Source organism: Rattus norvegicus, chromosome X (assembly GCF_021556685.1).
Source record: "Rattus norvegicus strain SHRSP/BbbUtx chromosome X, alternate assembly SHRSP_T2T, whole genome shotgun sequence".
Lineage (NCBI taxonomy): Eukaryota > Metazoa > Chordata > Mammalia > Rodentia > Muridae > Rattus > Rattus norvegicus.
The window spans coordinates 7,486,737-7,503,166 of NC_141554.1; the positions used below are offsets into that span (position 1 = coordinate 7,486,737).

The following is a 16,430-nucleotide window of genomic DNA, read 5'->3' on the forward strand; positions in this document are numbered from 1 at the left end:
CTTGGCACTTGGCTAACCAGTCTTAGACCCAATCGGCATGAAGCACTAGCGCCGCCCAACACCTACGGATTCAGTCGGCTACCCGGCAGTCCATCAATCCCCTTTAAGCCTATCATGTCATAGCTCTGTTAGGATTCCAATACCACCGCCACCAGGCCCTGAAGCTGCGCTTGGAGTCTTGGCATTTTATCCAATCAACGAGCAGCAGAAGGCTTGGCTCCTCCCACGAGGGCCCACGTGAGCGCTGGGGAAACGCAGGGGCGGCTTCTGGTTGCTGCTTCAGCCGCCGCCGCCGCCGCCGCCGCCGCCTTGGAACCCGGGCCTGGGGGGCGGTGGGGCCTCGTATGGAGCCCCCGCCCCCCGGAGCTGCCGCTGCCACCGCCGCGCCACACGCAGGTGAGCCCCAGGCCCACAAGGTGGAGGCCCCTGACCATGACCCTACGTATCTTCTCCCCCACGCAAGGCTTGGCCCGGCCTGCCGGTGTTTGGCTCCACTACCATCAACTGATTGTCCTTGCCTGCTCCTTTTGCCCTTTATAGTGGATCTGAACGTGAACTAACCTCCTGCTGTCTGTATAATGGATCGGTCTGTGAGCTTATGATTTTCCCCACCCCAACTTAATGGACTCGTCTGTGGTCTTGCCCTCCCCAACCCCCACTTAACTGGGAACGAGTCTGTTGCATTGTCCAGTCCCCCTTTAGTAGTAGATGTGTCTAAAATGTTTCCATTTCCCCTAGCCTCATATTTAAGGGGAGCCTTCTGTAGCCTTGTTTAGTGAACCCCTCATGTTTATTGTAGTGAATCAAAATATGGCACTCTACCCACTCCAGACACCCCATGTTTGTTCAACAGTGAGTTCACCCAAGTTTATATTATTGCCCCTTGGGTCTCCCCAGTGCACCTCCTCCTACTGCCCCCATCTTACCGTGAATTAGTTTGCATGCTTGCATTCATATCCCTCTATCACCATCCTGACTTTTCCTCCTTTATATGTAGACTCCGATCTTTGGACTGCTTCCTTTTAACAGTGGGTCAATTTGGTGCTTTGTATTTTTGTATATATTTTTGTATATTTTCAACAGCCCAGTCTATGGCCTTGTCCTATCCTTCATTTTAATTAATCATTATGTCATTATGTGATGGCTTTTCTTCTCTGTGGTTGTAAAGGAATCAGCTTAAACCATATCTCACTTCTGTAATGGTTCTGTTCAGAAACCTTCTGCCACCCCAGTGTTTACATTCTCTCATATCCTTCAGAGTTCAGAGCTTGCAATCCCTCCCCAAAGAAGATAGGCTTTGTACTTTTACTTCCCTCCTTCTCTCCATGTACTGGGTCAATCTTCTCTGTCCCCCATCTCTTAGGAGGTCCTGTGTACTTGTGAAACCCAGGGACTTTTAATGTATACCATGTCTCCTCATAGACACCCTTAAGCACTAGACATTTTACTTTGCTACAGTACTCAAGTACAGTAGTGGTCCTAATGTTAATGACAATTGGATCTAACCTTTATACTTTACACTTACTGTGTAAGCAGGCAGAGTGTTCTATAGTCTCCAGCTTGCTTATTCCTCATCATAGCCCTGTGAGACAGGTAACTGAGAAAACTAGGGCATATGAAGGTTAAAAGCCTTACTCAGAGATGGCCTAGTAACTACTTAGGTAGAAGAACACTTTTGACATGCCCCTCTCTTACCTCATTGCATCCCATAAGAGGGTGCATTCCTTAACAGCCAAACTTGTTCCAGTTACCAGGCTTTTGTTTCTGCTGTGTTTTCTGCCAACAGAGCTGTCTCATTCTACACTGGTCTCAGGACCCATCACCTCAAGTCCCAGCAGTGCTTAACTACTTTCTCCCTGTACTGGGCTAAAATGGGGGAGTCAGAACTATATCCTTTCCAGTCTGGATAAAAAATATATGGGTTAATTAAACAAGTCAACTCTCCTTACCTCCTTCATCTCCACATTTCAGACCCATGCTACAGCATTGCTGACCTCCTCACTGCTTCTCAAAAATAGCAGGTACAGGCGGGCCTCAGGGCCTTTGCATTAGCTCTTCTTTCTCCCTTAACTCTACTCCCATATCTCTGTGTGGCAACTTCCAAGGTCCTAAAACCCAAAGGAATTTTTTCACTACCCTGTGCAGGGAGCACACTAAAGATATTTGTAAGAATGCCATTTGAGAATAAAATGAGTGTGAAAGGATGTGTTAACAGAAATGTGACGTTGGTGATTTGAAAAGGCGTAAATAGAAAAGATGTTTGAGAGAGTGCTTACATGTCTTTGCATCTGAATAGTGTTATTTCAGTAAAACAAGTATTTGTCACACTGGTGCTTGGGATATAATGTATAATGGTGCATAAAAGATACATATAAAAATGTTTCAAATGATGTTTTTTGTGTGAAACAAAGTAATCAACATCCACCCCTCCTTGACCATCTGATTTTGCATACCCAGCAGAGTTCACATCTCTTTCCTCCTTGCTTTGTCCCTTTGTACTCTATCATGGTTAGGTACACTATACAGCTTATATACATGTCTATCTCTTCTCAGAATAAACATCCTATGGGGACTTACAGGCTTTATCTGCCTATTCAGTGTTCTACCTTCATGTAAAAATGTGCCTTCTGTACAGTAGGTACTTGAAATAATCTGCTGCACAAATTAACTTGGGGGAGGTGTAGTATCTAGACTGTTGGTGATGGCTCACAGCTATATATTTCCAGCATGGAAGACCAAGAGAGAATTTACCAGAAATAAAAACTAGCCTGGGTGACATAGTTTCAGACCATCCTGAACTATAGAGTGAGATCCTATCACAAAACTGACAATGAAAATTGTATCCCAGACATCACCAAGGTGGGTGCAGATATAAAAGAAAAGAGATGTAAGAATATTAACAGCTATTCACTAAGCACCAGGCATTCATTCTAGATGCTGGAGATATGGAGAAGCAGAACAGGCAGAAATCCCTGTACATAGAAAGCAGACATTACTAAAAGTGAGGGAGACAGACTGTATAAATAGGTAAAATTAGATATCACGTTGTACAAATGCTAAGGAATAGACATGAAGTGGGACAAATAGGACTAGGGTATCAAGGTGTTTGAAATCTTAGAAACAAGGCATGCTACACTTGAAAATGTGACTCATGCGTTAAGGCCTGAAGGAAACAAAGGAGGACACCATAATGTGTACCAGAAAGAACACTCAATGCAAAGACCCTGAAGCCCAGATTATGGCTACTACGTAAAAAGCCAGTGTGGCTGGAAACAAGTTAAGGGGGAGGGGTAGAAGACAAGGTCATAGAAATGATGAAAGCCAGATGGTAGAGTCCTATAGAAAGTTGAGGGGGAGGGAGGAGGATGACACACAACCTAAGGGCTAACATTTATGGTGTTTCTACCATGTGCTATAGACACTTTACATATATAGACCTTTTTTTATTCTTTTTTGATTTGAGAGTAAAATATCCTATTTTACAGATATTCAACAAGGCATAAAGAGGCTGAACAACTTGCTCAAAGTCACACAGAACAGGGCAGAGTGTGAGGCTGTGAAGATCAGGACAGAGCAAATTTGCAAGGACAAACAAGTTACTCCATGCATTCAATGCAGAGGAAAAATTCTACCTGGGAGGGATTAGATGGTGTGATAGAATTAGTCCAAGGAGGAAATAGCACTCCTGGCAAGGAACATTGTGTGCCTCAACTAGACACTTCAAAATTATCCTTCCCATGAACATCAATATGACTTGCTACCTCCCTTCCACCAAACATCACTTCCTCAGGGAAGTGTCCTACTTGTCACTCTGGGATCTTGCCCGTTTGTGTTTTCTTCTTAGAGAACTGGCCTTGAGGGGCTAGGAATGCTGAGTTTTAACTCTGACTGCCAGCATCCAGCAACTCACCCAAGGATGAGACCTTATTTAACATCTTTCTCCACATTCACTGACCTGTCTGCAAAATGGAGACAGTAACGCAATCCACCTTTTGGATGGTGTTATTATTTTGTTTTCTTTTTTGAAACAGTTCTTACTGCCCTATGAATGTGTGGGTTTTACTAACATGCAGGGACTGTGTTGTGTCCTAAGCTGTTTTGAGGCACCCAGCGAGTGAGGTAAGGAGTGGAAGGAAAGGCTTCTGAGAAGGGCAGGTGACTAGGATGCTTGCTAGGACCTATGTGAAAGAAGCAATAATCAAATGCTGCCTGTGTCTTTGGTAGGCTAGACACTAGTTGGGCAGATTTCACTCAGCTGCTGGGTTCTGGCATAGCTCGGAGGAGGTGGTGAAGTTGCCTATCTTTGCCACTAGGGGTCACACTGCACTCTGAAAGAATCTGGTTTGGGAAATATTTAGTCCCTTAGAGCTCTGAGGAGGGCACTCTGATCCACTGTCCCTTGGCACTGTAATTTGGACAGCTGCCTAACACTGTTTCTGCTAAATGAACCTTGAACTGGCTTAGACGTATGAGGATCATACTGTAATTTCATGCAGATTAAAGAATAAAGCTATAAACCTAAATCATAGGTTCTTCAAAACCTTAAAAGGTTTATTCTTAATCCAGCTATCCCAGCCAGGTAGACAGCTGGTTGATTAACTGGCAGGGACTTAGGCAGGTTCAGGGTTAGTTCCAGTTTGCTTATGGGAAAGGGTAATCGTGGGATAACAAGTGAACATGAACATCCTTCTGTTGAAGTGATATTTTGTTTTGCTTTTTTTATTGAACTTAGATTTCTTTCTCCCACCCCTCTACACACACACACACACACACACACACACACACACACACACACAGCTTATAGTTTACCCCCACCTCTACTCCTGGTTCTTCCCCACCTCCCCTCCCATTGGAAAACAAACAGGCAGCAGGATAGTTATGGGGCATGCCTGTAATCCAAGGTAACCAAGGCTATTATACAGAAAAGCCCTATCTCACAAAAACAACAACAGAAAGCGGGCAGTAGTAAAGTGCCTTTAATCTCAGAACTCGGGAGGCAGAGGGAGATGGACCTCTAAGGTCAAGGCCATCCTGCTAGTTTCAGGACGGTCAGTACTATACAGACCCAGTCTAAAAAACAGGAAGAAAGGAAAAGAAAAGAAATAGGCTTCTAAGGGATAATAATAAAATATAAGATAAAACAAACAGAAGGGAAAGAGCCCAAGAGAAGGCCCAAGAAACAGAGACCCATTCATTTGAACACTAAGGAATCCTATAAAAACACTAAACTGGAAACCATAATATGTGCACAAAGAATCTGGTGTAGGTAGTTAAATGCTCAAGACCCCTGAAGCTGGTCATGGTGACCCATGCCAAGTATCTCAGTACTAGGGAGGTGGAAGCAGGTAAAATAGTTTAAGGTTATCTTCAGCTGTATGGCAAGTTTGAGGCTACCCTAGGCTATATAGACCCTATCTCTAAAAATAAACAAACAACAAAACCACTTAGACCTCTGGAGTATGATACTTGGGTCAAATGCAGGAATTGTCACAACAGTGTGACATAGCGAAGTCACTTGGACATCTTTTGCCTTGTGTAAAATTAGTGATACTATAATAAGAATATCTCCTTTGCAAAAGGAGAAAAATGCCTACTTTTCTGAGTTGAGATGAGAGATAAATGAGTCAATGCCTATAAAAATAATAGCCTATGCCTTTATCTAAAACCCCATAGACCAGATGTATTTCAGAATTGTGAATTTTTCAGTTTAGAAAGGTAGCATGGTGCACATATGATATGTTACATAACACCCTCAGCCAGCTCTGTCACTAGCTGCTTTTAGACCTCTGGACCAGAATGTATGAACATTCACACTAAGCAAGGATCAATAAAAAACAGAATGGGCCTTGCTTTCTTTCCAACCATGTTCTATTGCCAAAAGAATTAAAAAGAAACCTTTGTTCATGGATTTAGGGATAGCAGAACAAAAGATTTGCGAACAAATTGGAAAATATTTATGTAAAGCTTATATCCCAAGCACATATATTACTATCCCAGTTTCACAGATGAGAAGATTTGGGATACAAGAAAAGCTAATGAATTTGACCAGACTCTAGACAGCTAATAACTGGCAGATCCAGGATTTAAACCATAAAGTCTGACTTTAGAGTTAGGTTGATTGTGCAGTAGGCAAGATGCCTTTCTGCAGTGGCTGACATAATATTAAAGAATAAATACATGCATGTTTTTAAAAAAAGACATGGGTTTAGGGTAAAGCTCTGTGATAAAACTTGTGCTTAACATGTATAAGACCCTGGATTTGATCTCCAACACTGCAGAAAGAAGTAGCTGCCTTGTATGCTGGGATATGTAATCTCAGCACCTGGGAGATGGAGACAATAGTATCAGGAGTTTGAGGACAGCTTGAACTACATAAGACCCTATCAAAAGAGTAGCAACAATGGCAAAAAAAGAAAGAAAAACAAACAAGGATTTGTGTGGCCCCCATCCTTTCCTGGGGATTTAAATGTTTTTAATGGTTACTTCAGTGGAATAGTCACTGGTAAGGTGTCTGTGCTCCTGAAAACAAAGCCTCACCTGTCCTTGTAAGCAACTCTACTGAAATTCACTGGATCACAGAAAAAAGTCATACAAAGAAGCCTAGTTGGGCAGAGGAAGGTAATCAGTGGGAAGGGAGGGGAACAGGATATGGTAATGGAGGTAAATGTAATCAAAGTCATTATATTAGAAATGTTATAATGAAACCTGCTATGTATAGTGAATATGTGCTCATCAAAAAGAAAAAATTGGGGTTGGGGATTTAGCTCAGTGGTAGAGCGCTTGCCTAGGAAGCGCAAGGCCCTGGGTTCGGTCCCCAGCTCCGAAAAAAAGAACCCAAAAAAAAAAAAAAAAGAACCAAAAAGAAAAAATTTTAAAAGCCTAAACCATACAGGGACAATCATGGGTTAGGAAAATGGGGGACCAGGGGGCAGAAAAGAATAAGTATTCAGATTCAGGACATCTTCATAAAGCAAATGACCTTTCAGTGGGCCCTCTCTGGTTTTTTGGAGGATGATTGCTCAAAAGAGGAAAGGAGCCCCATGTACAGTGAACAACGCCTGCAAGGGCATATCCCAGAAAAGTTGATGGGGAGATAGGGTGGGTGGGTGGGTGGGTGGGTGGGATGGATGGATGGATGGATGGATGGATGGATAGATAGATAGATAGATAGATAGATAGATAGATAGATAGATAGATAGATAATATGGGTCAAGTCATGGATGTTTCACTTTTTTTCAAGTCCCACTATGTAAATTATCTCTAACTTGATGTCCTTGAAACTTACACATTTCTGTAGGTACATTGGTGCACACCTACCTTTATTCCCAGTACTCAGGAAGCTGAGGCAAGAGTTCAAGACCAGCCTGGCTACATAGTAAGACTTTGTCATTTAAAAAAATTATACATTTATCATCTGATAGTCTCAGAAACCCAACATTGATCTTGCTAGGCAAGCATTAAGATCTTGGCATGACTTTTAGTTCTTTCTAGAAGAGGTTTGTTTGCTGCTCATTCAAGTTGTCCCTTGAGTTGTAATACTGACATTTCCTTATTGGCTTTAGGCTGAGGGTCATTCCAAAATTGTGGAGATGCCCAATTTTCCTGTCTTAGAGCCTTCTCCAAAATAAGGAATAGCAGGGAAAGTCCTTCCCCTGCCATTCTGCCCCTAGACTCTGTTTTAGCCTCATTTTTCTGCTTTTAAAAGAGCTCATACAGTGGTTGACCTCAAATAAAACCAGAGCAATTGCTATATCTTAAGGTCTGTAATCTTAATTTCACCTCAGAATTCCTTTTTGCTATATAGTATAACCTAGTCACAGACTCCAATAACTAATTGGAACTCTTTGGGGCTTAGGTTGTATTCTGTCTTCCCTCTGGCTCCTAAAGATTCATGTTTATCAGGACTGGACTGAGGGCTCAATATAAAGAGTGCTTGCGGGCTGGAGAGATGGCTCAGCGGTTAAGAGCACTGACTGCTCTTCCAGAGGTCCTGAGTTCAATTCCCAGCAACCACATGGTGGCTCCACAACCATCTGTAATGAGATCTGGTGCCTTCTTCTGGCCTGCAGTCACATATGCAGGCAGAATGCTGTATATAAAATAAGTAAATAAATCTTAAAAAAAAAAAAAAAAAAAAGAGCGCTTGCTGCTCTCACAGCGAAACAAGAGTCCAGTTCCCAGCACCATCCATTTTGGGCAGCTTAGAACTGCCTGTAACTCTGGCTCCAGGGAATCCATTGCCCTCTTCTGGTCTCCCTTGGCACTAGCACACATGTTTACATATAGTTACAGACATACATAGTTTTTTCTTTTAATTCTTTTTTTTTTTTTGTCACACATGTGAAATACATGGGGCATCCAAAGTTACATGGGGGAGTTTAGGAGACTGTTTAGGGGATAGTAATGAGATTTGGGAACAGAAATGGAGTCAAAGTAACAAGAAAGGAATCATTTTTACTGTCTTCCAGGTACCCCTGGGATGGCGTGAGTGCTTCCCTAGTGATGGACCCATCTGTGACACTGTGGCAGTTTCTGCTGCAGCTTCTAAGAGAACAAGGTAATGGCCACATCATCTCCTGGACCTCACGGGATGGTGGTGAGTTCAAGTTGGTGGATGCAGAAGAGGTGGCCCGGCTATGGGGACTGCGCAAGAACAAGACCAACATGAATTATGACAAGCTTAGCCGGGCCTTGCGCTACTACTATGATAAGGTATGGCCTCAAAGACCAGGACTGGAAACCCTTGAAATTACTGTTAGAAAAACTCCTTTTATTTTTTCCTTTTGAGGCAAGGTCTTATAATATAGTCTAGATTTGTCTGGAATTTAACTATGTTAGTCTAAGCTGACCTCAGTTTCACTGTCCTCCTGTCTCTACCCCCAGTCCCTGGAATTACACTTCTGGCTTAGAAATTTCATTTTGTTGTCTCAATTGGTATAGCTACAACTTTGAAAATGATATTAAAATTTACTAACTTTTGCCCTATCCTCTAGTTTCATGCATGCTTGGAGATAATAAGTGTGTTTTTCGGAACCCTCAGACCAATTTTAATCTTCTCTTACTACAGAATAATCAATGTTCTTATTCCTCAGACTCAAAATCATCCTGACATTATAATACTAAGTTTCCTTACTCCCTTTTCTAGAACCCCCAATATCTTTAATCACTTGGGGTCTTTTTGTTGATTGTTTTGTTTTGGTTTTTTTTTTGTTTGTTTTTATTTTTGAGGCAGGCTCTCTTTGTGTTGCCGAAGATGACCTTAAACTTGCATTCTTCTTGTTTAGTCTCCTAAGTGCTGAGATTACAAATCTTTTCCTTTAAGTGCTCCAGAAAAATGTTTGTAGTGCCAGCTCATACCTACTCCTCTTAGATTCCTAGAGCAGCCTTAGTATCTATACCACTTGTTTTATTTTGTCATCTTACTACTGCAGCTCAATTTTTAGATTTTTCTCATCGTACACTCTCAAGCTCCCAGAACTACATTGTATTTCCCCCAATATTTATACTAATATTTCATATTTCTTCAGTGTAAACCTTCAAGACAATATTAATAATTATCCCTTTTCCTTCATTTTCTGAAAAATACAAGGATACCCATGACCAGCATTAAGACCTTCACCAAAATGCCTAGTGCCCCATATTGTTCATGCCCCCTCCCCAAATAATTCTCACCTCTGCTTTCTGTCCTTGGTAGTTTATGGCATATATTCCAGTTTCATACATTACTCTTTCAGTTCAAACCTCCAAAATAATGACTTGTTCTGTCCTCTGAGACCACCAGGTCATCCCTGAATCCGCCCAAACCGTATGTATCCTAAGATACCTCAAAGCATGTTTTCTGACTCACTCAAGCAAACCTTGCTATTCCCTCCTCATGATTACACCAGCTTCTCACTCTCTTCTCTAATTACTGCCAGTTACCTCACTTTCTTAGTGCTTTAGCTTAAATATCCAGAATGGTACTAATAATGAAACATCGCCTGTTACCTTTTGTGATATTTCTGTCCTAGTCTATTTTCTTGTTAGGATAAGCATGGTGATCAAAAGGAAAGGGTTTGTTTCTCTTATAGTTCCATGTCACAGTCCATCAATGAGAGAAGCCTAGAGAAGAACTGGAGGCAGAAACTAAAGCAAAGGCCATGGAGGAAGGCTGCTCACTGGCTTGCTCCCCCATGGATCACTCAGTGTGCTTTTTTTTTTATACTACCCATGACCACCTACCACTCTAAGTATGCTGGCCCCTACCACTTCAATCATTAATCAGTAAAATGTCCAACAGACTTGCCTACAGGCCATCTGATGGCCATACTTTCTTAATTGAAGGTCATTCTTCCTAGATAACTGTAGTTTGTATCAAGTTGACAAAAGGCTAACCAGGACATTTGACCCTTTTGTCATCTTGACACCCCAGTACATCATTATTAGAGTATAATCATTACCTTTGTATTTATCCCCAATATCTCATGTTAATATCAATATCACAAAATAAAACATAACTTTGAAAGTCCTCTTAAACACTTCAAAGATTCAATGTATCTAAAATATCTAGTATCAACTGTCAGCGCCTATAAAATAAAAAAAAAAATATAAGTGCTCTCTTACTCTTACTCCAAGAGGAAAGAGCCAGTTACAAGCAAAGCAAACAAAACGAAACTCTAGCAGTGTACATTAAATCCTGTAGGTCAACATCTGGCACTTGGAACTTTACTCATGATCTTTTAGGTTTCAAAGAGCTTGGATGGGAAGCTCTACTTCTCCAGCTGCACCATCTGCATCTCCTGGCCTGAGACTAGTTCCATATCACACTTTCACCATTCTAAGTTGTGGTCCCACAGTCTTTGCTTCACCAGTAGGCTGGGGTCTCCACTGCAACTCAGGATGCACCTTCACCACTGGCCCTTAGCCTCTCTGCAGGGACTCCAACCCTATCATATGGTACTGAACCCCACCTTTCTCTATGACCCTTTCAATCCTAGAACATCTATTGCAACTGAGGCTTCATCTTCACCAGTAACTTCTCCTGGCTTTTGAAAGTACTAGGCCTCAGCTGCTCTCCACAACCCCTTGGCACACAGCTTTTATGCCAAATACCATGTGAAATACCATTCTTCTTACACAGTTCAAGCTACCAGCATAATATGCATCCTTGCCCCCTCTGGACCACAGGGTCTGTATACTGACCCTGAGGTAACACTTCCTGAAAGATTTTACCTCAGTGATGCTGATCTCTCCTTACAACTGATTTTTGTCAGCCTCTGCTAATCACTGTTGATTGACCGATAAAGCAAAGGTTTCACTTCAGGGGTGCTGGTCTCTTATTAATCAAAGCTGATCCTTCAGTTCCAGATAACAAGAAACCACAGAGTCTTAATACAAAATATCACGTAAACGACCCCTATAGAGACTGGGAAGGGTGCTTTCAAACTTCCCTCTGAAGTTTCACAAGCGAGGCCTCTACAATTGCACTGCTCTCAGAATTATCTTCCAAGCATCTCATCCAAAGCTCTAAACAGTAAGCTCTTGCAGCCCAAAGTTCCAGATGCTACCACAGCCCTTTCCAAAACAACATGGTCAGGTCTGTCATAGCAGTAAGCCCTCTCTGGTACCAATTTCTATCATAGTGTGCTTCTATTGCTGCGATAAGCACTGTGACCAAAAGCTGCTTGAGGAAAGGGTTTACTTCATCTTTAAAAATCCACCATCTCTTGCCACTGAGAGGGCTTAGCAAGGTCCATCATAGAGGGAAGTCAAGATAGGAACCTGGAGACAGGAACTGAAGCCAAATCCCTGGAGGAACACTAACTGGCTTGCTTTTCATAGCTTGTTCAGCTACCTCTTTTATACAGCCCAGGACCACCCACAGTAGGCAGTGCCTACTCACTTGCCTAAAGACAATCTGACAGAGGCATTTTTTTTCTTTTCTTAGATGACTCTATCTTGTGTCAAATTAACAAAAACAAATAACCAACACACTTTCTGTGTTCCATATCAGCATCACTAGCTTTTAAAAATCCACTATCTCTGGCCAAGGAGATGGTGTAGCAGGTAAAGGCTCTTGTTGCCATGCCTGAGAACCTGAGTTCAATCCCTGGGAGTCACATACTGGAAGGAGACAACCATCTTCTACAATTTGCCTTCTGACCTTTACATGTGCACACTTATACCCCACAGTCAATCATTCAGTCACCTTCATTTCCCTTCCCCTGGACAGTCAGTCAGTCAATAAATTTTTAGAAAAGCCCTCTGTATCAATCATGTTATCTCCCTATTCGTCTACACTAATTTAGTCTCTTTCAACATGTATCAGTTACTTCATTTTACTATTGCAGTTCTATTAACATTCCCAAAAACTGAGTCTGTTAAACCCAGGTCCATAGATCTCACCTCTATTCCCCTAAATAAGTCCCTGTAGTCAGTAGGGAAAGGGGAATTAGACAAATGAAGATGAATTGACAGAAAAAGAGTTGAAGGGAGATGGGTGGGAGGACACTGAAGAAAGAGTAAAGGAAGCCCAGAGAAGGAGTTGAAACTGGGGAGGGATGCAGAGAGGGAGAAAGAAAGGAATGCATAGACAGATAGGAGCACTCCACAAGCCTAAAAGAGATGAGTGAAATAGGAGCAAATGGAAAGAAACATCAGGAGAAGAGAAGCAGCCCTCAAGACCCTCCATTCACCCTGTTCTTCACTTCTCAGAATATCATCCGCAAGGTGAGCGGCCAGAAGTTTGTCTACAAGTTTGTGTCCTACCCAGAGGTTGCAGGGTGCTCCACTGAAGACTGCCCACCCCAGCCTGAGGTGTCTGTAACCTCGGCCGTAGCAATGGCCCCTGCTACTGTCCATTCAGGCCCAGGGGACAATGCCACTGGAAAGCCAGGAACACCAAAGGGTGCAGGAATGACAGGCCAAGGTGGCTTAGCACGAAGCAGCCGGAATGAATACATGCGCTCGGGCCTCTATTCTACCTTCACAATACAGTCCCTGCAGCCACAGCCACCCCTTCATCCTCGGCCTGCCTCAGTGCTTCCCAACACTACCCCTGCAGGAGTACCAGCACCCCCCTCAGGGAGCAGGAGCACCAGTCCAAACCCCTTAGAAGCCTGCTTGGAGGCAGAAGAGGCTGGTCTGCCCCTGCAGGTGAGTACTGGAACTTGGAAATTTAGGAAAGGGCTTGGAGAAGAAGAATGCATCATTCTGAAATGAAGTATGAAACTCAAAGGATAGAGATAGATGTCCCGGTACAGGACATAATGGTGGAAGAGGGGATACATGTTCCCTCAAAGAAATGGATAGGGAGCAAACTTATGCCTCTACTTGTACATTAGTCCCTTATAGGGTCACATATAATGCACTGATTATCCTGCTTTGGATCCTAATCACTAGGGTGGCCTTAAGACACAGATTACTTGGGCCCATTTCCAGAATTTCTGATTAATATGGGTATGAGGATGGATGACAATGGTACCTCTAGAGTCTCACCCAGAGCCTCTGCCCCAGAGGATTTCTACTTCCATTAAATCCCATGGCCAGTTAGAGAACATGTTGCATGTAAAGCCTTCCCCCCAATACCAAATGTCTTTCTAGAGATATCTTGGATGATTCACAGAAAAAGGTTTTACACACAAACACTCCTATGCATTCCCTTTGTGCACACCCCTCTTCCAGGTTATCTTAACCCCACCAGAGGCCCCAAACCAGAAATCTGAAGAGTTGAGTCTGAACCCAGGTTTTGGCCGTCCACAACCCCCAGAAGTCAAAGTGGAGGGGCCTAAGGAAGAATTGGAAGTTACAGAGGTTGGAGGCTTCAGTCCAGAAGCTGTCAAAGCTGAACAAGAAGTCTCACCCTCAGAAGGCCTGCTGGCTCGGCTCCCAGCCATCCTAACAGAGAATACAGCACAGGTGTGTGGCCTCTCCACCTCCACCACTGAGATCACCCAACCCCAGAAGGGCCGGAAGCCCCGAGACCTGGAACTTCCACTTAGCCCAAGCCTGCTAGGTGGCCAAGGACCCGAACGGACTCCAGGATCAGGAACAAGCTCTGGTCTTCAGGCACAGGGGCCAGCACTAACACCATCCTTGCTCCCCACACATACCTTGGTGAGTGCCTTGCAGAGGAGTAAGGGCTGGCAGCCTAACTGGGTGACATTGGCACTGATAGCCTACAAACTACTCTTAGGCTTAGGCTGAAGTGATGTAGCTAATTAAGAAGGGTAGGTCTGAGGACTTTGTAGCAGCCGGACTCCCTAATGCTTTCCATGGGGTTTGCATATTGGGTTTCCTAGTGAGGTATATGGGTGAAATTTGAGACTGGGAAGTTGAGTTCTTCTGGTGGTCACTTACAAGGTTTGAGAGCAGTGCATGGATAGAATCTGGTGGATAGTCTTGCCCATTGAAGTTTCAGTAACAGAAGGTGGGCTCCTAGGTGGAAAGATTGAGGGATGTCATAGGCATGGTCTTAGTAGTTATACTCTAGGTTTATGAACTTGTGAGGAGTAACCATAGAAGTCTGAAGGAGATCCATGAAGAGGTGCTGAAAGTAGGTTCTTTCCATCTTCTCATACTTGTCATCTGTTCATTTGAGTTCCTGCCACTCTGTCTCCACAGACCCCGGTGCTGCTGACACCCAGCTCGCTGCCCCCCAGCATCCATTTCTGGAGCACTCTGAGTCCAATTGCACCGCGTAGTCCAGCCAAGCTCTCCTTCCAGGTAGGATTCCCTAGCCCTGTGTTGGAAATGGTAAGAGTTTACTAGCATGGTCCTCATCCATGACCTATCCTTGGTTCTTCCCCCAGTTTCCGTCCAGTGGCAGCGCACAGGTGCACATCCCTTCCATCAGCGTGGATGGCCTCTCGACTCCCGTGGTGCTCTCCCCAGGGCCCCAAAAGCCATGACTACCATCACCACCCCTTTTTGGAGTCCATCCATCCATGCTCCTGAACTCTCCAGTTAGCCATCTCAAGGAGAAACAATTCAACTGACAGACTTAAGCTCTGGTTGTGGTGGGGTGGATATTCCTGGGAAAGAGGATATTTCACTTAACTCCTCCACCCAAAACAGACAACTTCTTCTTCGCCAGCCTTCCAGTGGCCGCCCTTACACGTCTCCTACTTCAGTGGTGGGGCGGTTTATTTATTTATTTTTTGAAGGCCACTAGGAAGAATCTGGCCCAACCTTTTTAGGGGAGTGGGTAAGATATCTCCCCCATTTCCTCCCCATTTTTTCCTAAAACGAGACAATCAGGGTATGGCTTGAGAAGAACCTTTCTTTCTTTATTTCTCAGCCTGCCTTGGGGAGTTGAGGGTGCCCCATCTTCATTTTGAGACATGAGTTGAAGAGCTCATTTGTTTGATTTTATTATTCCTGGCTGTTTCTGAGTCCAGGGAGCACTTGTACGATTTAATGGTTTGGGAGTGGTAGCGAGGGAATCAACACTGTTAAAATAGGAATTGCTACCTCCCCAACCTTCTTCTCAGTCAGCTTGTTCTTTTCTCAAGTTACCTTTTGGCCAGAGAGGAATATTCCTTTTGTTGTTCTTCCCCCTAAGAAGCCATTCCTTTGTCTGCCAAATTTCATAGGGGCCTGTCTATTACCTCCCAATGGAGGGTTTTTTTGGGGGGGGGATGGTCCCCGTCTGGGGGGCCCCTCCAGCCAGTACTCCAGGTCTCTGTCTCCCACCCCCTTCCATTTTGATAGTATAATCTATTTTTAAATGGGGCTTTTCAATAGGGGAGAGGGAAACATCTCTTCCTATATCGGATGGGTGGGTAGGTAGGTGGGTGGGAAGTAAGGGTTTTGGAGGCGGTCTTCCTGCCACCCCCAAGTGTTTATTTTTGATACCAAACATGTATTTTCAGCTCCCTTCCTCCCATCCCCCCAATTTCCTGTAGGCAGGTACAAAGGACCCTTTTAAGTATCCCTGGAGTTGGGAGGGAGGAATGGGGGACATGGAGCCTGTCTTATATCAATCTAGGCTGGAGAGCAGTGAATTAAAAGACTCCCAGGCTCACCTCCTGTCAGCACTGGCCCAGACCAGGCCTGAAGATCTGGGGTTGGTGATTTGGGGGACGGTGCTATACTCGTCTCCACTGTTTGTTTTGCTTCCCCAAAATGGACCTTTTTTTCTAAGAGTCCCAGAGAATGGGGAATTGTTCCTGTAAATATATATTTTTAAAGGTGTTGCTGAAAGCTGTTGTTATTTTTTTTTCCTCCTGGTGTCACCAAAATGAGCCATGACAGCCACGAATGTATGGGAAGAACAATAAGGGCCAGGCAAAGATTGACTGTAAGAGAGGCAAAATGATGGCATATGTCAAAGACACTGATACAGACTGGTGATTGGTAACCAGTGTGGTGAGAGAAACTGAAAGGTTTTAGATTTGTGGGTGACAGGCCAGAATTGTGACCGAAAACATTTTTGTGCATGTGTACGCATG

The 16,430-nt window shown here is 43.7% G+C and overlaps 1 protein-coding gene across 4 annotated transcripts; it reads left to right on the forward strand.

The window, feature by feature from the left end:
- The first annotated feature begins 246 nt into the window (after nucleotides 1-246).
- Nucleotides 247-16,182, forward strand: Elk1 (ETS transcription factor ELK1). 4 transcript variants are annotated; one of them, NM_001108059.3, is given in 7 exon segments: nucleotides 307-396; nucleotides 7,298-7,375; nucleotides 8,469-8,712; nucleotides 12,694-13,134; nucleotides 13,663-14,094; nucleotides 14,602-14,703; nucleotides 14,790-16,182. In NM_001108059.3, coding segments are annotated over 5 exon segments (1,284 nt in total). In that variant the 5' UTR covers nucleotides 307-396; nucleotides 7,298-7,375; nucleotides 8,469-8,502; the 3' UTR covers nucleotides 14,889-16,182.
- Nucleotides 16,183-16,430: the final 248 nt, after the last annotated feature.